The sequence below is a fragment of the Ptychodera flava genome, chromosome 18, assembly GCF_041260155.1.
Source record: "Ptychodera flava strain L36383 chromosome 18, AS_Pfla_20210202, whole genome shotgun sequence".
NCBI classification, from domain to species: domain Eukaryota; kingdom Metazoa; phylum Hemichordata; class Enteropneusta; family Ptychoderidae; genus Ptychodera; species Ptychodera flava.
In genome coordinates this window covers 25,091,132-25,113,396 of record NC_091945.1, presented here as the reverse complement: position 1 = coordinate 25,113,396, position 22,265 = coordinate 25,091,132, and the positions used below count along the sequence as shown (strand labels likewise).

Genomic DNA, 22,265 nt, shown 5'->3' with positions numbered 1-22,265 from the left:
GTAAATGTGAGAACAAGGTAGACAGAGAAAGAGATGGCAGAGACAGCAAAACAAAGACAAAGTGAAAACATGCGAGAAAGTAACAAACATTTTCTTCTGACAAATGATCTGCTGTTTTTACTCAGTCTGACCTGAACTGAGTTCTGCTGAAATAACATTTCTGCTAACCATATCAGATGAGAGCCTTGTTGTTCTGTCTCTCACCTGATGGCTTCTTCCACCGCCTGACCCAGTTTATTGGGACCGCTGATGTTTCCTGGAGTCAGACTTGCAAACCACACCGCTGGCTTGTACTGTTCATCGCTGAAACTCAGCAAGTAAAACAGGGTGGTGATGAAGACAACCTGGAATGAAGGAAAAAGTAGTTTTGATGATTATCTCAATTTAGGTATACATCTTATTTGCTGGCTGAGATATACTGTGCATTTCTTTGGATACCAGTAGGCCTTAAGGAGAAATGTGTCTCAGGGAAGATATTCAGACTCTCAAACTGTTACAATTCTTTCCTGATCTACTGCGTGTGGGTGCTCATTTTGAAGCTGTTGAAGTAAGAAAAGTTTTCTCCATCTAAGATTTGTGAAAATCAAATATTTAATTATTCCCAATTGAGTTAACACAGTGATGGTGGCCATTTTGAATTATTAATTATCAGCAAATAATAAATAAATCTTTCGCTAGTACCAAACTTGGCATGGTTACTCTGATTTTTATTCTTGCTTAAATAAGAGAATGGTTCACAGTTTCGTTAAGGAAAGTTTGCGAAACAGTTTAAGTCTTTCAATTTGAGGTGCATACTACCTTAAAGTATAGGAAGAACCAACAACAACACAACTGCTGCAGATTAATAAAATATAACAATAGACAGCAGAGATTGTTTTACTCCAACCTACAACAGCCATTTTCCCTGCTGATTAAAACAATGTGGATGAGCTAAAGTTTACCAGCATAGACCTTAGACCCTGTCCCATTACTTATAGGATAAATAATGACTACAGCTAAAATTCACATTAGAGGAAGAATAACTGAAATAAATATCAGGTAGAAAGGAAGAAGACAGGAGAGTAGACTTACCATGGAGACAAAGAAGTTCAAGAGTGCAGTGCCACCTCCTAATACCAGTGACAATGTGGTTGTGACTACAGTGAAAGCTAAGTTGATGTTACCTTTCAGAACAATCCACACTGATTCCAACACCTGTCAAAGCAAAACAAAACTCCTCTGTTGAAATTTCACTCAACATTTCTGGGATCTGTGTCTACTGGTTTATATGTTTTTCATGATGAGCTCTTTTTCAAAACAGTAACAGAGTTTTTGCACTTATTAACACCATGACCATTTGACCAATTTATCTAAATATAATTTTACATTTTAGATAAACTTTTCAAAGAAAAAAAGAGGACAAATGCCATGGAAAGAGTGAATGTCAACAAGAATAACTGAGAGCATCAGGAATTGATAACTGCTGCTTCGTTTTGCTCACACTAGATAAAAGTAGAAAAAGTTCAAGTAAAATGATAAAAGAAATCATCTTTGAATGTAAAATTGCACAATATCAGCGCAAGACTTTCTGTCTCAGGCAAGGCAGATGCTGAGGACATACCAATCCACATTGCACACACACACACAGGATATTGCAATTTCAGCACAAGTGAACGTTTGAGGGCACTCTATGAAGCCATTTTTTGACTGTCGTGTACTTGACTCCAATAATATATACATGTTTGTTCAAATACAACTAAAAGAACCAGAATGACATATCAAGATGTTAACTCACAGATAGGAGAGTTCCAATGTTGTCCTTGATCACGGCAATAAGATTGGAGATCTGAAGTTCCAAGCCTTCTATCTTGCTAAAACTACTGTACAGAGTACTCCATGGACTGAATACAGAGCCCCTGGTAACACTAGATTGCACAGTTGAGGAATTCTGAGAAAAATTTGAATACATAGGAACAAATATATTGCCTTGTAGTGTTTGCCTATACCAGTAATTTCAATCAGAGAAAATTCAAGCATATGCATGAAATCATCCTGTTGATCTTTCTTCTCGGTATCTTATGGTATGTTGTCTATTGATACCTTTTATCATGCAGTGCAATTGAAGCAATACTGGCCCAGTATGATATACCCAATAATCTGTTTCTTTTCCAAGTATTTTAAATTTTCTTACCTTTTTGATCCATTCCTCATACAGCCTATCCCAAACTGTAAGGATCTCTTTTTCTATCTCAGACTTGTTCACCTGGGTGCCACTGAGGGCGCTGTTCAGCTAGAAAATGTACAAGTGATTGTTAGTCATGCTGATGGTCACAGGGTTCACAGTACTGAAAATTTCCCACAATTCATCATGATTTGTACGCATGGAAACTCCTCAGTGAAATCTACTGTCTCCCATGTGTAGACAAATTCACAGACTAGTTTTTTAAATTCTGAAATCGTACTTTTGAGGACACCATTCTTCTCAATTCCCATTTTAAATGATTTAAAAAAGTATGCTTGATTGAGAGAGGAGATAGCATTTTTGTAAAATTTTCCACTGATTGTGTCTTCAGCCATACAGAATAATGTAATGAAAAGTAGGGAGACTAGTTGCACCTGTTTTATGAAACAAAAGGATATTGATTTTTTCCAAACAGAAAGACAAAAATAATTTGCATGCTAAGTTTCCTCAGAGAATGACCCCTTCAGTTTGTCATAACTTGCTACCTAAAAGTATGGCATTTGTAGTACCTGCAGAATGTGACTTTTACGGTTATTTAATGGTTTCTTTGAAATTTATACTGCAATATCTAATCGTACTTTCAATAGATATAATTAATCATCTAGAGGTTTTACATTTTTGCTTTTAGGCAGTACTGAAAAAGTTATAAAAATTTTAATGTCGTGTGTACAAATCAAACTGAATTGTGGGTAATTTATTGTACTGTGGGGGTGCTTTTACTAAAGTGACCATTACAGCTGAATGTGATGTATAAATGGGCTGTCTCAGGCTTTCTGGGCGAGGTACAATGTCAGAAATGTGAGTTAGTAGAGTCCTTATTTTGATACATCAACATCAATCAAAGGTTCATTGTGTAAAATTCATCAATGTAGGCAGATCAAATTTATTTGTGCTAAAGTACTCAGACTACTAAAATGTTAAAGTAGGAACTGTGCACAAAATTCACTCATATAATGAAATCAATCTAGGCAATGAGAGCGCAGTGAAAACCATGAAAAATATTGAGCATGCTGCTTCCATCTATTTTATCATGTGAATTTCAATAATACAAAGTTGATAAAGAAAAATAATCACGATACTCATTGTCAGTTAATGTTGTGTATTACAAAGAGGTGAAAATGTCCTCTATGATACAATACCTTAGAAGCGATCCATTCCCTACCATACAGGTAGGCATTGTTCAGCATAGAGTCCAGAACTTTCCTGACATCAACGGTATCTGAGAGCCATCTGATTGAGAGAACATAGAAGAAGCTCTTTAACCCACCATGGTTCGGTCAAAACCCATTGTTATCAATGGTAAGTGTGGACCTCTCTCTATACAGGGAATTTGGGGGTGCAAAGGTTAACTTTAATAAACATTCCCTGTCAATGGTACATCCCTATTCTTTTCAATAGGCTGGATCATTCCATATACAGGGCATGGGGATGGAAGGATTTATTAAATCACTTACATGAATCTTAATTTGGCAACATTACAGAAGTGGTAGCGTCACAAACTGATGACACCACATGCTCACACCTGCCATGGACAAAGCACAGTAGTCTATAATGGCAGCACTCACTGCAATGTATTGTGAGTTCCATTTCTGTAACAGCACCGTTCATTTAATAAGAGAAAACTCACTTGTTCATATCAGGCTGGTTTGATATTGTTGAATTTAACAGATTACTCGTCACCATGACTAACTGCATGCTTTCACCTTGAACCTGTTGTGTTCCAAAAATAAATATGGTTGCATGTCAATAACCTGTCTGGATAAAAACACACCACAACAATCAAGCAGTATCTTGTTTTGAAGTATTAGTCATATGGTAAATTGAATACTTTTGTGTGATACCCCTTCTGTACAACATCATGTCTGGTTTGCACTTTTCACTCATCAGAGGACCTTGCTACTTCACCATTATGAACTCTTTTTCTAAATGATATGATCTTTTTTTCAACTACAGCTGGAATTAAGTTTAAATAACTGGAAGAAATAAACAGCAAAACAAAAAAATAATACAACATCGCTTACTGTCATGATATCTTTATATTTAACTTGGATGTACAAAATAAATTTTCATGAGTCAGAAAAATTAATGAACTGACCATATGTTGCATTTTGACTTGATGACAAAGGTCAAACCTGAATGAAGGCATGCATGCAAGGCTTTAATTCTGGCAAGTACAAAAAGATCTTACGACTATACAAGACAATAGTTAATCATCATGATGTTGCTTACATTGAGCAAAAGGATATCAGACGAGTAATAATTGGTATGTCTTTCTAGTAAGGTAGTATGCATCTCCAAAGTGAAGGACGTAAACTTTTGCTCAAACTTTCCTAAATGAAACTTTCAATCATTCTTTTACCAAATCAAGAATAAAAGTAAGGGCTCACTGTGCAAGTTTTGGTACTAGAAATACAAATTACCTGACATATACCAATATTTGAACAATCAAAAAGACTGCCATCCTGTGTTAACTCAATGTAAAAAAAAGTAAAAGTTTTGATTTTCAGAAAACTAAGACGGTGAAAACTTTTCTTACTCCAAGAGCTTTACCGTACTCGTCCGAGTATAAGCCCCTGCTCGTGTATAAGCCCCCTACTGATTTTAGAGGATTTTAGAAAATGCATTACATCCGTGTATAAGCCCCTACCCTAGTGTAACTCAAATACAGAAAGGTTAGGAGAGATATTTGGTCATTTAACTTCGTAAAATTAATTTTAGATAATAAAGAAACCATTAAAAGATGTTAAAACAATGGGAAACTGGAGTTCCCTTGACAATATCGTAAGGAAAATGACACGTTTTTCCAGTACTATCTTGATTCTTTGACCCTACTCACCCCGTCGCCTAAATAGAATAGTCTCACTCACGTCCGCCATTGTTTATTTTCATTCACGCCACGATGTTTTCATGCTTGAAACATGCAGTTTCTTTTGTTTGAAGCAATTATCCTTTCATTTGTGAAGACTTTTCCTGGTGACTATTACAATTTTCACTGCTATGTTGTTGTTTTCACAAGATGTAGACAGTTTGATATTGGAATATTGAGTTGCCTTTCCGTGTGGGCAATGCATGCCTGTTCACATTAATGTTGATCAGCAGCATACATGACGACGTCTTTGTTTCAAGTTTGGGTGTTTTTTTCGACTCTGAAATTTCACCAAAATGTCACTTCTGTATTCAGAGATTGTACAATAAATTTCTTTGGATGTGTAAGTCGATTTTGAAAGCGATAGAAAGATCGAGTGGTGTTGAAAAAATCGTGCATAAAATTAGCATAAATTAAGCGTCCATGCCAGATAACATGGGGTTGCTCGAGTATAAGCCCCTCCCCTAGTTCAGTCCGGGTCAGCTCCAAAATTGGAGACTCATTATGATAATGTATTCCGGCATTCAGCCAATCATCGACCAGATTACATCATTAATAAAGTACAGGTCACGCTGGGTCACAAATTACCCACCAAGTGTGATCGGCAGTTTTGGGCCGCTTATTAAGCCCCTGTCTTGTGAATTTCGACCAATTTCGACAGTCAACATAATCCACGTGTTCTGCAGAAGGTCATGTCCAACAAGGAGTCCGATAGTGAACAAATATTCGAAATATTGACGATTCATTTCTACCCCCAGTTTATCGATTTCCTCAAGTACCGAGAATCATTTTGTGGATGTTCGTCATCACTATTAGAAATACTGTTATAAAGGTTATTTGTGTAGGTACGCGTATAACATTTTGCAAGAAAGAAGAGCAATGTCAGAGCTTTAAAACGATACCTGTTTTGTAGTTGTCAAACGCAGACTAAAAATGGTACGCGATTTTGAAAATGTGTTGACAGAGTGGCCACACAACTGTTCCCCATACGGTAGAATTTTGTATCGCTGCCATCTCCGATACAAATGGGGTATTCTGAACAATCTGTGTAGGTACACGATTTATATTTCGCAGGACTTCAAGCCAGAGTCTAGGAATCACAGCGATATATGGGGTTTGGTTGTCTTAGCCAGAATAAAACTGGTACGCGATTTTGAAATTGTGTTTTGACAGAGTGGCCACACAACTGTTCGACATTATGACAGAATACGGCGCGGGAGTTCGACACAGTATGGCGTAGGTAACGAAGGACGCATGTGGAGGTTGCCAGGAAATACAATTTTTACTGATGGCGCGCTGGCCGCTGATTGGCTAATGAGAGGGGGAAAATATTATGGAATAGCGTCTCCAATTTTGGAGCTGACCCGGACTGTAGTTTTACCGCTGTTTAGTGTTGCCGAACCGGGGGCTTATACTCGGACGAGTACGGTAAAATGAGCCCCCTAAAGTGGTAAATTAGAAAAGAATGTAAAAATTTGAGAGTCTGAATATCTGATCCAAATCGCATTCTGCCTTAGTCATCCTCAACTTCTGAAATACAAAAACCTCTTTGCGACAGATATGTGACCTTTGTTGTTGTTTTTAGTTGGCAGCTGTGGTATGATACCTTGAACCATTATCGTAAGCATAAACAAATCTGCAACAACCTCAAACTCAAGGCAAATAAAAATCTAGAGATAAGTAAAAGCTTGATCATAGACAATAAAGTTGTTGGATGATTATCACGAACCACACAAAAATTTTTGGACCAAAACCTAGCAAAATAATTTGTGTCATAAACTTGGTATAACCAGTATGTCCCAGGATATTGCAAGAGGTCAACAGATTGATATCTCAAACCATGATATTCCATTTCGTGTACGGGGAAAACTGCATAATATTAATTCAACGCACTTGGAGGATTATATTAATTACCAAATGACAAAGATGGTACTATGCCATCATCAACACGTGAGGATGTGGCTCTTCACCATATATGGGCCAAAACTCTCACTTAAAGTAAGCGCTTGCCAATAAGGTGTATTTAAAAGAAAGCGAGAGAACAGTAGGAAAGCCAGGGGCTAAAACAACATGTATGCATTTTGTGAAGATTTACACCACAAGGGAAAGGCAATTCAGACTGGGAAATTACTTTAACTCACCTGCATTGCAAGAAGAAAACTGACAAAAACTGTCGTCACTAGCAACAAGAGGATGATGAAGATGCTAATTATCTTGTCCAGAGAATCTTCTATCAGTGAGATGAACTGTCAGAAAGAATTGAAAATAATGCATTTATTTTTACAATTTATCACATTAAATATGGTTGATCATATATTTCATGGAATTGATGATGACTTTGAAATACTCAGAAATTAAAAAAGATTCTATTAACCCCTTGACTACCAAGGCCAATGTATTCCTATATACCAGGCCCCTTATGCAAATATTGATAAAATCTTGGGTGTGGTCATGACATGAACACTGCTTAGAGTAAAAATTAAGTACCAATAAACCATATATTTTCTGAATCAGCATGAAATTTCCCACTTTTTCATACATAAGTTTTGTATTTCCAGGTCACGTGACTGATCACATAACACATCACGTGACCAGAGTTGGCAAAGAATATGAATATTTGAATCATCAGGACGTCTTTTCAATCCATAAAATGACGCAAATTTGAATACAGTTACAATTTTCATGGCATCGTCTTTACATATATGTAATAATAACTACCCTTTACTTTAAATATAGATATACCTATTTAAGATTTTTCTCACAAAAGGCAGAGTAAATGAACCACAAACATCAGCATCTGACATGATTCTGTATTTGAAAATCAACACATTTTATATTTGTAAACACCTGCTTTATGTCTTCCTTGCAGAAACATGCATCTAAAATGGTTATGATTTATCAAAAAATAATTCAAATATTTAAAAATACATTTTAGGGAACAACATATCACATGACCAAACACATGACCAGTCATGTGACCAGTCATATTGATAATATGGCTGCTATAAAATTTCACTGGCTTATAGTAAAAAGTTGTATTTCCTCTAGTTTCATTCACGAATATTGCTGTTAATAGAACATATTTACATATAAATCATTTGTTTTCAATAAATAACGTATTCATTCAAAAAAAAACAAACAATAAACATCCTCGCGATCGTCCGTACTTCTAAATACTGTAAACAATCAGCACGACGCTTCTGTGATCGGCCTGACCTTTCAGAGTCGAGGTCATGGGTCACGACATTGCTTCCGGATTTGGCCATACTCGGACGTACAAGGGCGCAATCAAATTCAGGCCAGATCGGAATACATCAATCTTAGTCGCGCTGCGTGCCGACACCGAAATTACGGGATTTTTAGCGACAAAAATGAAGCAAATACGCCTATTTAACTGTGCCGGATATTTCCGGCACTCAAGGTATATGGTAATTCAATATTGCGCCGGATATATCCGGCGCCATAGGTAGTCAAGGGGTTAATGTACTAAGGGCTCCATAAATAGTGCACACTAGCAATGGGAAACCAAAGAGGTAATTGCTGGAAACCTACAAATTAATCAATGAAATTGTGGTAATATTTACAATAACACCTTCAAAACTTCAGTATTGTGTTGTATTGTTGAGTGGTAGCAAGCATAATCCAAGACAAATACAAATAACGGTACACTTTTGTTGGAAGCACTCTCAATCCAAGGTGGTGCAGTGAACAATTAAACGGGAAATTCCTGAAAATCTTGACAAACCTTGGCATCTCCCCTAAGAATGAGTTTGCCAAGACCTCTGATTGGCTTTGGTACAAGCACTCGTTCTCTGCATCGGACTGCCTCACCCGCACATGTCAATCGGAACTTGGCTTTCGATTTCAAACACTCCCACAGATTGAAACGCTTTGCCGTTTTCTTCAACAGCCAGATGATAATTGGAATCGGAAGCAGCTGCAGTATCCACAAATGCATCCACAGACGCACAACCACGCACGCCCAGATCAGCGCGATGAAATACCGATCACTCAACTTCCTAGCCTTCTTTTTCTTGCGGTTTCGCAAGCTCAGTCGCCGCCATCCCGACTTTGGCGTCTCTTTTTCCCTCGCTGAATCTATCTGTGTTTCTTGAGTCACTTCTTCCTTTTCAATCTCCAGCTGCTCTTCGTCCTCTCGCTCCTCCTGCTCAGTTTCCATGGTGATGGGTGAGGATTCTCTGCTGTCATCCTCTTCTCGACCTCATGGCTGTTTGGGCTCGCAGATGGAGAAGTGTCAGATGGGCTGACCAATACTGCATTGACAGCTTTGCTCACGGTGGATTTCAAAAATGTCCAACTTGAACCTGATATCATGATGAACACAAATGACAAAAAAAACCTGGAATTTTACAGCTCCATTTTAACATGTCTTATCATTTATTCTGTACAGCTAACTCAATAGTACGACCATGTCTCCCATTCTTTTGTTGTCAGACTCTGTGTCAACTATTGTAAGATAACATATTGATTTAGTTTTAATGTTTGCATTTCTGTCATTGTTTTACCCTCTATCATTGATTTTTGTATCTCATTTAGGTATCTCTTACAAATCTCTTTTCTTGCTGTTAAGGTCTATTTTGTCAGAATTTTTACACAGTACATTTTATTGAAGCACTGGTCACCTCTTGAGTTGGAAACAAATATCTGTTATTTTTACTACAATGATCATTATTTTGTTTTGATTTGTTTTACGTATGTTACTATTGTTAAATTATGCATGACTCTATATTCTAATTCTTCATGTGAAAAATTTCTTTGGACATTTGTGGACATAGTGGGCATACATAATCAGCAAATAGATGTATCTTGAAAGCAAGAAAAAGACATGCATATTAATGTTACACATTTGAGAAAGGAAAACTCAAACAAAATTACACATGTAATGCTCTAAAAATACATTATTGCTGTCAATTTTTAATTCTTTTAGCCAAGCAACTGGTAGAAACACCACTGAGCAGCTGAATGGATAAACGACCTGAATTATTTAATATGTCTGGTTGGAGGTAAATATGGACTTCACCCGACCTCAAACTAAGGTCATCAGCTGTCCTCTAAAGGACTTCTAAACATGAACCATATTGTTCATTGTGTCCACATGGACAGATCAAATATCCATTGATATATTCAATTAGAACATTATCCAATTTCACAATGGTCAATTAAAGTCATAGGCAAGCTACTACAACCAGAATGATAAAATTTGAATAAAAAACTCATTGCTCGGCGCACATGGAAAAATTTGCAGGTACTGCAGATTATAGAAATAATACATATAACATATGGTTTGTCTGGCTCTGGGATATATGCACAGTGTATCTTATTGCAACACTGGTCCATATTTGATGGCATTTGATTTTTCTACTCTAACTCATAGATATTGCAGATATATTATACATGTATTCTGACACTCATGCCAAGCTACAAGCTTATTTCTTTAAAACCCAAAATAAATTTTCACGGAAGAGATATAACCAGGTTAAAAATAGATTTTGATTTCAATAATACAGGGGGAGATGCTGTGGGCTAAAATGAGATATTCTAAGGTAACACTCTTGAAAATCTTCTCTTTTTTTTTGCCAAACACTAACTTTCAAACAAGATAAAATTATACAAATGGTTCAAACTCATTGAGATGCACATTTCAACATTCTTCAATGTTTTGGTAAACATTAAAGCATATCCTTAATTTTTTTGATTTGTCCATCCATGAATAGACTGAGTGAAATTAGCATTCCAATTTCAAATATGAAATAAAATTGTTCCAACATTAATTTGACAACCATTTTTAGTGTCCAATGCATGAGTTAATGTACCAACCCACAGAGAATTGTTTGTTCAAATATTGACAGTATGTGGGTCTCAGTGCTGAAAGCTTTTACATCTTTTATGAACAATGCATGGGTTAATGTACCAACCCATAGAGAAGTGCTTGTTCAATGTTGATTGTCTGTTTTTGAAGTATTGACAGATGATGTTTGAACAAATATGAAAAGTGTGTGGGTCTCAGTGCTGAAAGCTTTTACATCTTTTATGAACATATTTTATATCTGTCTTCTCACAATGTTTTTACTCTTTTACCACCAGGACTGTGGTGTGATTCCACAGTTTTCAATGGCAAAGGTGGATCCATATATAGGTACTTGGGGGCGAAAGTGTTAAAATAGATCCCGTTGGTTGATGATGATTATTGACAATGATTGATGAAGATTATGAATGAGTAATTAATGATGTAGACTCTGTCATAAGTTTGTAGTTACAGTTTACAATGAACCTGATTGAGTTTTGACTTGACAGTAAAGCTGATACTTTTATGAATTTTGATCTGTCGTCCATTCATCCATTCAATGCCCAAAGTAACGATATTAGTGTCTGTCCATGAAATATCAACACTACACACAACACAGATTGTTTTGGCCTTTAATTCATAATATTTGGGAAGCCAAAGACTGGTGTTCAAGATTCAGGATGGTATACAAAGTCGGCCATTTTTTCACGAATTTTGTTTGATGCGAGATACTACTTATATTGTTTGACATGTTGAAAGATACTGAATGAATGGGTGACCATGCATATATTCGACCCCAGTTTTTAGACACGATACATGAAACCATGGCGATAATGAATTAATGGTCATGACTATTAATTCATTTTCGCGATAGTTTCATTGATCCTGTCTAAACCCGGGGTCGAATATATGCATGATCACTCATTCATTCAGTATCTTTCGACATGTCAAACAATATAAGTAGTATCTTGTATCAAACAAAATTCATGAAAAATGGCCGACTTTGTCCCTTAATAATCTTATCATTCAACAATTTAATCACGACATGAGAGTATGGATAGCTGTTTATTGTTATGATAGCTTGGCTCATTTTGCAGCATACTATCAGTGTCACTGATCTGTTTTTTGTGCGTTCAACTTTAAGGACTGTAATTCACAAACTTTTAAAATTTGATAATTTAAAAATTAAAACTAGCATTCTATTCTCTTTATTAAACATGTACAAACACTGGGATAACTGGGATCAATATCATTTTCAATTTTATAGAAATGTCTGCAATAAAACAAAGATTTTATTCCAAACAGTGAATGTTGAAAACCGCCAAATATACTTAAAAAATTTCCTCACAAGGTAGTGGGCATCTGTACACTCTAATTGTTGATCAAAAGATCAGATATGATGAGATGATACAAAATAAATCTGTTTACCGAATACACTGTCCTTGTTGTCGGCATCCTTCATATCAGCCACAACACCCGTGATCGTCAAGGCAACCACGATGATGAAAATGAACACCCTGTAATCTCCAGCGATGGTGACCAGATGAAAGAGCAATGCGATCCATACAGGTAACGAGAGGGCACGCAGGATGGGTTCTGATGACGGATTCCACCAGAAGAACACAACGCCCAAATATGCTACAACCAGAGTCCATACCTACCGACAACATGTTAGAACAGGGGTTTAATACCTTGCTCAATATCACCCATGTATTTTGATGTTGGGGGATGGCACAGTAGATGAAGGACATACAGCTGAATGCCTGTATTACTCTATGGTTTCAAAAAATGAACTTCTAAGTTCTATACAAAGTGTATGCTAGGATTTATTTAGTCTGAATAAAAAAATATATACAGTGTTTCCAGTAACCAAACCAACTTTATTTAAGACCCTCCAACCCTGATTTATTTTTCTGCATTCACAAGAATTCAGTATGATTTTGCCAAATTTTGCTGCTCTTTTATTTCCTATTTCCTAAGGGCATGTTAATGGAACAGATAATGTTTTATGCCATGTTATAGGGATGATTTCCTAAACTGAATCTGATTTGGTAAGGGTATATCCCTTTTCCTGCCAAGTCCATATTTCACCATCAGGTCAAGATGCCATGGTTAAAATTAATGAAACACAACATATTCCATATGGTGTATTTTAACATAATACTGTACATTTGAAAGCTGTTGAAAACATAAATACTGAATACTTGATTTTTTTTGGACTAAAGATGCTATAACATACCAAGCCAAGCGTGTGAAAATATGTCCTGTTTTGGCTCAATACTTCTTTTTACTGACTTGGCTGATGGGGAAGTAATAGTCTTAATACTGTCTGGCAGATAAAGGGATATATTGTTATGTTAAAATGCACAACAAAATCCAATTCCTGACCAAAGTAGAAATCAAAATCACAGAAAATCTCAAACGCAGATTGATCTTTTCAAACATTGAAATTACTGCAAGTTGAAATTGTATTTCTTTCATATTAATCTGCAATCATATTTAATTTGTTCTTCATCTAAAAAGAACTAAATGTAAGGAATAGTGCTTCCAAAAATTACCATAACATCTGCAATGCTAAAAATACAATCTCCAAAGATTATAATATCATCTGCATATAAAGAAGCAAATAAAGAAACCCCATGTTAATTAAATGCCCATAGATATGTTTGAATTTCAGGAACATACTGGTTTCACTGGGATGGAATAGCTAAGAATTGACAACACGACTGAATGGTAATTATAGCTCTACAGCTGTTATGCTAGAGCAGTCAAGGGAGACTCTTATTTTTAGAACAAACACATCATTCACCAGTAGTTACGACTAATCAGATTCATGTGTCAGAAAAATGCAAATATAATTGTTGTTTTTTTTAAATTCCGATGCCATTTTATTTTTATCTTTTTAATGGGTCACACATACTCTGTAGCATTCAAATATTTAATTTATGACCCATTGAAGAAACATATTAAAATTTCTAAAATTGGACTGATTAATGATTAATACACAAAATTACAATGGCCAAGATATATAGAGACCATCTTAGCTCTTGCTAGGACATGACAGCTAAATAAATTATACTGATAACTCGTGTCAGTTTAATTTGAAATTTCAATGAATAACATGAAGAAAAAATACCCTGAAAACTGATAGTTGAAATAGGTACCGCATATTTAACATGATCCCCTAGGCCTATAGGATTTCAATGACAGCACAGCAGACCTCCCTGCCTGGCAATCATTTATGTAGCGAAACCAACAGTGCATTGAACGCCAGCTGCTGTACCCAATTTGATAGCATGCCATTGGCAGCGCAGAGGGTACTTGTAAGGTTATTATTCTCAGCTTGAATATAAACTTTGTGTCAATGCAAAGCCATACATTAGTTGGACTGTATACGTCCATGCTTGGTTGAGACAAAATTACAGTAGATGTGTTATGTAGGTCATTTCCCCCACACTCATCATGACCTGAGTTCAATTAGTCTAGAACATTCTCAAGGTCACTGCCCTTGATGACCTCACAACCTTGAATTCAATTAGTCATGTTTGGAATGTTCTGGAAAGTTGATTAGTTGTGTAAGGGAGATAATTTTAGAACAGTAATTAGCATGTCAATAAAAGTTCTAGATTGTTCTTATATGCCTTTATAAAAGGGACGTGCTCAGCTTCCAGTCAGACTTTTGGGATCGTGTCTCTTGTGTGTTACTAAACTCCAGCAGTAGTCATTCTCTAGACTTTTCAAGACCTTCACTGCCAACGCTGGATTTATACTGTGGACTTTGTGCAGCTTCAAGCCTGCAAGGACTGTTCATTCATCCAACTGACTGTTACAACTCTGAGACTGGAGCTTTGCCGTCCCAGCTGAGATAAGTAGTCTGTACACTTTTAAAGCTTGTACTCTATCCCTAACTTAGCAATTAGTTTTATTTTCGTAATAAATTTTGTTTAAACGTTAACTGCTGAGTTCACCCTTTTGTTCGTTTTCTCTGCACGTAACAAATTGGGGGCTCGTCCGGGATACGAATATTTTGAGCCGTTTGACAACATTTTGACAGCCTTTTCAAAACTACTTTACATTGTGAACTCAGCGAAATTTAATCATGGCGGAATTCAAGCCAGACGAATTTATGGAGGACCTTGATCAGGACACATTTAATTCCCTCAGAAAAGACAACCTCATAGCACTGGCAAATTTCCTTAAAGTAGATGTCAAAAGATCTATGCGCAAGCGAGAAATACAGTTCGATTCAAACATTTAGTTGATTCAGGCCATTTTGAGGAGTCTGCCCTAAAAGATTATGAACCTGAGTCTTCCTTTGAACTCAGAAAATTAGAGTTAGAAATACAGGCAGATTTGGCACGTGAAAAGTTAGCAATGGAAGAAAGACAGAAAGAAAAAGAATTACAAATGAAAGAAAAGAATTGCAAATGAAAGAAAAAGAAAGGCAGGAAAGATTAGAAATGGAAGAAAGACAGAGAGAAAAAGAATTGCGATTAGAAGAACAGCGATTGCAGGTAGAAATAAAACGTTTAGAGCTTGGACAGTCAGGAAAATTCTTCCCTTCAGACAAGTTTGACATCACTAAGCATTTCAGGTTAGTTCCCCCTTTCCAAGAAAAGGATGTTGATAAATATTTCTTCATTTTGAGAAAATTGCTCAGAGTCTGAATTGGCCTAAGGAGTCCTGGTCTATGCTTTTGCAGAGTGCTTTGGTGGGTAAAGCCAGAGAAATTTACATTCAGTTGTCAGTAGAGCAGGCTTCAAATTATGATTCTGTGAAGGAATTAATTCTCAAGGGTTATGAGTTGGTGCCTGAAGCTTACCGTCAGAAATTTAGGGATTGTGAGAAGGTGAAGGATCAAACTTATGTTGAATTTGCTCGAACAAAAGAACAACTGTTTGATCGTTGGTGTTCTTCTGAAAAGGTCAGTCAGAATTATGACAAATTACGACAACTTGTTTTGATTGAGGAATTTAAAAGGTGCATCCGGAGTGACATCAAGACGTTTATCAATGAACAAAAGGCAGATACATTGGAGGTTGCTGCACGTTTGGCGATGATTATTCATTGACCCACAAATCTTCATTTCACAGCAAACCATCCCAGTCCTTTTCATACAGAAACAATGCAGGTAAATTTAACTCGTCCTTTTCATCCAAGAATTTTTCAAAGGAGAGTAGGAAATCAAATGACAACAGTTCACAAAATTCAAGTAACACTTCCACATCATCAAATCCCAAGTCTCAATCTCCTTCTGACAACAGTTCGGTACACTTTCTTGTAATTATTGCAAGAAAGATGGCCATTTAATGTCAGAGTGTTTCAAGTTGAAAAGAAAACGTGAAGGTCAAAGTGGTCAAAGTGGATCTAAGCCCACCGGCTTTATTTCTTCATCAACTCAATTAGAGTCTAATAATGTGTGTAACACATTTTCTGAGGTTAAACCCTCTTATCCCCAATTAATGAGGTCAAGGTCAATTCTTCTCAAGATAGCATTATGGGTATTTCGAACCATTTATTCATAATGGTTTTATATCACTTTCTAGTGATTTCTCTTCCGCTACCCCTGTCAAAATTTTAAGAGATACCGGGGCTTCCCAGTCTCTTTTGTTGGCAGATACCCTGCCGTTTTCTGAAAAGTCATTTTCAGGTTCTAAAGTTCTTATTAAGGGGGTAGATTGTCATGACTACATTCCTGTTCCTCTCCATAATGTCTATTTGTCTTCGGACTTTGTTTCTGGACCTGTGACTTTAGGTATTAGGCCTTTTTTGCCTTTTGAAGGGATTCACCTTCTTCTCGGAAACGACCTTGCTGGGGACAAGGTCATTACTAATCCACTTGTGACTGATAATCCTAGTTTAGATCAAAATCCAGAGCCAATAGAGGAAGACATTCCGGCCTTTTCCCATCATGTGCTATTACTCGAGCCATGTCAAAGAAAACTTCCGAGAATCAAAATACTCTCAAAAATAATGTCACAGATGTTGACTTAAATGACACCTTTCTCAGTCAGGTGTTTGACACGGATCATTCCGTTATCCCTCGTGGATTTGAAACTTCCAGTAAAACTTCTGCTGACCAAAGTCAGACATTTTCTAGATCAAATCTCATTGCAGAACAACACAAAGACCCAGATTTTGTGTTTGTTTGACAGGGTAGATGATGAAGGTAAAACTTCAGATAGCTCTGTTTCCTATTATACAAAATCTGGTATTCTCATGCGTAAATGGAGACCTCCAGATGTCTTGGTTGATGACGATTGGGCTATAAAACATCAAATTGTGGTTCCAAAGCCCTATCGTGCTGAAATATTGCGCCTGGCCCATGAAACCCCTGGGCTGGTCATTTGGGAGTCAGGAAAACTTATCATAAAATTCTCAGTCACTTTTATTGGCCTAATCTCAGGCAGGATGTAGCACATTTCTGTAAAACTTGTCACACATGTCAAATGGTAGGAAAGCCAAATCAGACCATTCCAAAGGCCCCTTTACAGCCAATTCCTGCATTTCAAGAACCATTTAGTAGGATACTAATAGACTGTGTTGGGCCCCTACCAAAAACAAGATCAGGAAATGAGTACATGTTGACAATTATGTGTACATCAACTCGGTTCCCAGAAGCCATACCACTGAGAAACATAAAGACAAAGACTATAGTGAAAGCTTTAGTCAAATTTTTCACTTTATTTGGCCTCCCTAAATGTGTCCAGTCCGATCAAGGCTCCAACTTTATGTCTGGAATTTTTCAACAAGTAATGGATCAGCTAGGCATTAAACAGTATAGGTCATCCGCCTATCATCCAGAAAGTCAGGGTGCTCTTGAGCGATTTCATCAAACTTTGAAAAACATGATTAGGACCTACTGTTTTGACACAGAGAAGCAGTGGGATGAGGAATTCATTTTCTGCTCTTTGCTGTTAGAGAGTCAATTCAAGAGTCTCTTGGTTTTAGCCCATTTGAGCTTGTATTTGGACATACAGTCCGTGGCCACTTAAGCTCGTTAAAGAGAAATTCCTATCAGACGATGATGATTGTCTGAATATTTTGCAATATGTGTCAGATTTTCGTACAAAACTCTCTAAAGCATGTGAATTAGCCAGAGAAAATCTTGAGTCATCTCAGCAGTCAATGAAAACCAAATATGATAAAAACACACCTCAAAACGGAAGTTTGAACCAGGTCAAAAAGTTCTTGTTCTACTTCCGGTTCCTGGCAAACCACTCCATGCTCGTTACTTTGGGCCATACCTAATTGATAAGAAATTGAGTGATTTAAATTACATCATAATAACACCTGACAGGCGAAAACAAAAACAGCTATGTCACATAAATATGCTTAAGCCATATTTGGATAGGGATAATCCTACTAAAACAAAGCCTGTCAGTACAGTCAGTTCTGGCCATTATGAAGATAGTGATACTGAAACTGACTTGAGTGAAAATACTCTAAACTCAAAGCTGGGCTCGGTCAAGCTTCAGAACTCAGAAATCCTGGAGAAGCTGGAGTCTACAAAGTGGCACACCTCCAGCCAGAACAACAACAACAGGTGAAAGAACTGCTCCACGAATATAAACACCTGTTTCAAGATGTTCCAACGAGGACAAACGTCATCTATCACGACGTTGATGTTGGGACAGTAAGCCTGTAAAACAACATCCATACAGACTGAATCCAACAAAAGCGAAATATCTCCAGGAAGAAGTCAAATACCTGCTGGACAATGACTTTATTGAACCCAGTAAAAGTAACTGGAGTTCGCCGTGTATACTTGTTCCCAAATCAGATCACAGTTATCGTATGTGCACGGACTTTAGGAAGGTCAACACTTTAACAAAGACAGACACTTTCCCAATCCCGAGGATTGATGACTGCATCGACCGAGTGGGAAAAGCCAAGTATGTGACGAAATTTGACCTACTGAAGGGATTTTGGCAAGTCCCTCTGACGGATCGTGCTCGTGAAATATCCGCCTTTGTTACACCAGACGGATTGTTCCAGTACAAGGTGATGCCATTCGGAATGAAGAACTCTCCGGCAACGTTCCAACGGATGATCAACGACGTCATATCCGGGCTAGACGGGTGTGCAGCCTACGTTGACGACGTCGTCCTGTATAGTGACACCTGGGAGGAACACATCAAGCTCATGCGGAAGTTCTTTGAGAGACTGAGCAAAGCAATGTTGACTGTCAACCTTGCCAAATCTGAGTTTGGTTGGGCAAGGGTAACTTACCTCGGACATACTGTAGGACAGGGTGAGGTAAAACCTGTTGATGCTAAAATCAGTGCCATTTCAAGTTTTCCCATACCAAACTGCAAACGACAACTGATGCGCTTTCTCGGTATGGCTGGTTACTACAGAAAATTCTGTCCAAATTTCTCCACAATTACTGAGCCTTTGACTAACTTACTTAAAAAGAAAGTAAAGTTTGTTTGGTCAGAGCAATGCCAACAGGCATTTGATACACTTAAAGCCATACTGCAAAGTGCTCCAGTGTTGTCTGCACCAGATTTCACTTTGCCATTCAAATTAGCTGTGGATGCTAGTGATACGGCTGCTGGTGCTGTTTTATTGCAAGAGGATAGTCATGGTGTAGATCATCCTGTTTGCTATTTTTCACGCAAATTTAACAAATCCCAGAGAAACTACTCTACAATTGAAAAAGAGTGTTTATCTTTGATATTAGCTTTACAGCATTTTGAAGTTTATGTTACTTCTTCAAATCAGCCAATAGTGGTTTATATTGATCACAACCCTCTTGTTTTTCTGCAGAAATTTAAAGGCAAAAATCAGAGATTGCTAAGATGGAGTTTAATGTTACAGGAGTTTAATCTTGACATTAGACATATCAAAGGCAGAGACAATTTAATTGCAGACTGTCTCTCTCGTATTTAGAGTTTATTGTTGTTCTTTCAAGAAATTTTACTTTAGAGTAAAACAAAATTTGAGTACTTAAATCCTTTTCAAGATTACATTTGTAAAAGAAAGATTTTTCTTTGAAAAATTTTCTTTTTTGAAGAGGGGGTGTGTTATGTAGGTCATTTCCCCCACACTCATCATGACCTGAGTTCAATTAGTCTAGAACATTCTCAAGGTCACTGCCCTTGATGACCTCACAACCTTGAATTCAATTAGTCATGTTTGGAATGTTCTGGAAAGTTGATAGTTGTGTAAGGGAGATAATTTTAGAACAGTAATTAGCATGTCAAAAAAGTTCTAGATTGTTCTTATATGCCTTTATAAAAGGGACGTGCTCAGCTTCCAGTCAGACTTTTGGGATCGTGTCTCTTGTGTGTTACTAAACTCCAGCAGTAGTCATTCTCTAGACTTTTCAAGACCTTCACTGCCAACGCTGGATTTATACTGTGGACTTTGTGCAGCTTCAAGCCTGCAAGGACTGTTCATTCATCCAACTGACTGTTACAACTCTGAGACTGGAGCTTTGCCGTCCCAGCTGAGATAAGTAGTCTGTACACTTTTAAAGCTTGTACTCTATCCCTAACTTAGCAATTAGTTTTATTTTGTAATAAATTTTGTTTAAACGTTAACTGCTGAGTTCACCCCTTTTGTTCGTTTTCTCTGCACGTAACAATGTATATTCATAATTTGTTAGCTGACTGTGACAGAGATCAATTTGACAGATTTACATCTGTAGACAGATACCATGTAAAGTTATCTCCACATATGTGTTTCTTGTCCTATTTTACTGACATTATGGCACGGATCAAGTGTATCTGACATGTTTGTGGTATCATGACACAAGTCAAGCAATGCAGGTCAGATTTGAATTCATATTTCCCCCAACGGACATTTTAAATGCCATTTATTACGTCAATGCAATTTTGAAGACTTCCCAATATGTAACGTGAAACTTTCCCGCATCAAGTGAAACAGCAAGAAACAATGGTGTCTATGCAAGTGTGGTTGTACCAGTACAGATACCGAAATCTATTATCGATAATATGAAGAAAAAATTAGACATTTTATGCAGTGTGAAGTTTTAAATCCAGGGTACTGTTTTCATAATTTCAGACAAACTTCCTTTCCAGTAGAGAGCATGGTTAACGGAAACAGAATAACCGCAGTGAAATTGAAAGTATGAACCATCGCTTGCATGCAAATATGTCAAATAATCGTTTGTGATTAGATATAAAGGGACAGCTCAAGGGCTCTGTCAGGGTCAGCCTTGGAACCTGATCACAAGCAAAACATGTAAAACGAAGCACTGGTCGAGGGATTCCGCTCATACTACCCTGAAGGAAGAACTGGACCCCATGATTTGAAAATAAACTTGTATGACCTCGTATTCTTACCCATATGGCACTGAAATATCCCAAGGCTTCGTACACAAACAGGGCTATTCCTTCAAGAAAGTGAAAGACCGTGTCCATAAAGTTACACAGCAGAAAGCCAACAGGTAGTGCCACAGCCACTCCTATAAGTAACTTTGCTCTTCGAGAAACGATATTCCCGACTGTTTCTGACGCAGAATCGATCACCTTCACGGGAATCGTAACTGTTCCTACGATCATAGGGGTTCCTGACTTGCGGAGGCCTCGCAGCCATCCTCGGACGAATTTAGATAGTCTGTACTTGAATGGATACAAGACCGTGCCACATAACACTGCCCAAAGCAGAGGTCGCAGAAAAGCCTCGAGGACGAAGTACACAGCAACCGCTGCACCGCATGAAAATATCACGAACAGTAACGCTGCGACGTTGTAAAATGCATGTTTTAAAGCCTTTTCGTGGCCGTGGGGTACAAAGTTCAACACATCAGCAATTCTCGTCCTCCCGTGCTCCGCGCCGAAACTTCCTCCCGACGTCGCCATGTTGAAAATACCCAAAAACTGTAAATGACGTCATCCTAACCAGAACGAGGCTAAAGGAATCCCCTCGGTTTTCGGTTACAATTACAGTCCACCTGCAGGCTGACGTGTACGTGTCATGCTGACTAACATGTACGAAAAGCTGCACCTTTGTCCACTCGCTCAATTACAACATCAGTATGTGTTTTTTTTCATCTATTATATCATTCAATTTCGAAAATAACAAACTAGTAACAGTTCTTTCAACCAGTTTTTCACAGTGCAGAATTAATAGAATGCGGGATCGATTGGTCAACACCACTGTACTATGTTGTATCAATGAAAACGCAATCGTTTTTCCTGTTTAAGAAATTCATGAAATAGTTGGCTTTTCCACTAATTCAGCTTATGCGGCAATACGGTGATAGGCTGGTAGGCTAGTTTGGCGTTGGGTCATCCAAGGTCATGCCTACCATAATACATATTTATCTATTTTAATTACATATTCATTTATTCGGATAACCAACAGGAGTAAATTCCCAATTACGGGCTCCGCAAAACATA

The 22,265-nt window shown here is 37.4% G+C and overlaps 1 protein-coding gene across 3 annotated transcripts in view; it reads right to left on the bottom strand.

Annotated features, from left to right (window-relative positions):
- The window catches only part of LOC139117233 (transmembrane protein 245-like), a 29,532-nt gene extending 7,787 nt beyond the window's left edge, over positions 1–21,745 (bottom strand). For 2 of the 3 annotated variants that reach the window (XM_070680179.1, XM_070680177.1), the window contains exons 1-10: positions 21,207–21,744; positions 12,322–12,550; positions 8,833–9,412; positions 7,229–7,333; positions 3,849–3,931; positions 3,361–3,451; positions 2,171–2,269; positions 1,775–1,927; positions 1,072–1,194; positions 205–344 (exon numbers count right to left, since the gene is read on the bottom strand). In XM_070680179.1, coding sequence (XP_070536280.1) covers positions 205–344; positions 1,072–1,194; positions 1,775–1,927; positions 2,171–2,269; positions 3,361–3,451; positions 3,849–3,931; positions 7,229–7,333; positions 8,833–9,267 — 1,229 coding nt within the window. In that variant the 5' untranslated portion in view covers positions 9,268–9,412; positions 12,322–12,550; positions 21,207–21,744. Of the gene's footprint in view, positions 1–204; positions 345–1,071; positions 1,195–1,774; positions 1,928–2,170; positions 2,270–3,360; positions 3,452–3,848; positions 3,932–7,228; positions 7,334–8,832; positions 9,413–12,321; positions 12,551–21,206 lie in introns of all 3 variants that reach the window. The other variant, XM_070680178.1, reaches the window with a different exon arrangement.
- Between the last annotated feature and the right edge of the window lie 520 nt (positions 21,746–22,265).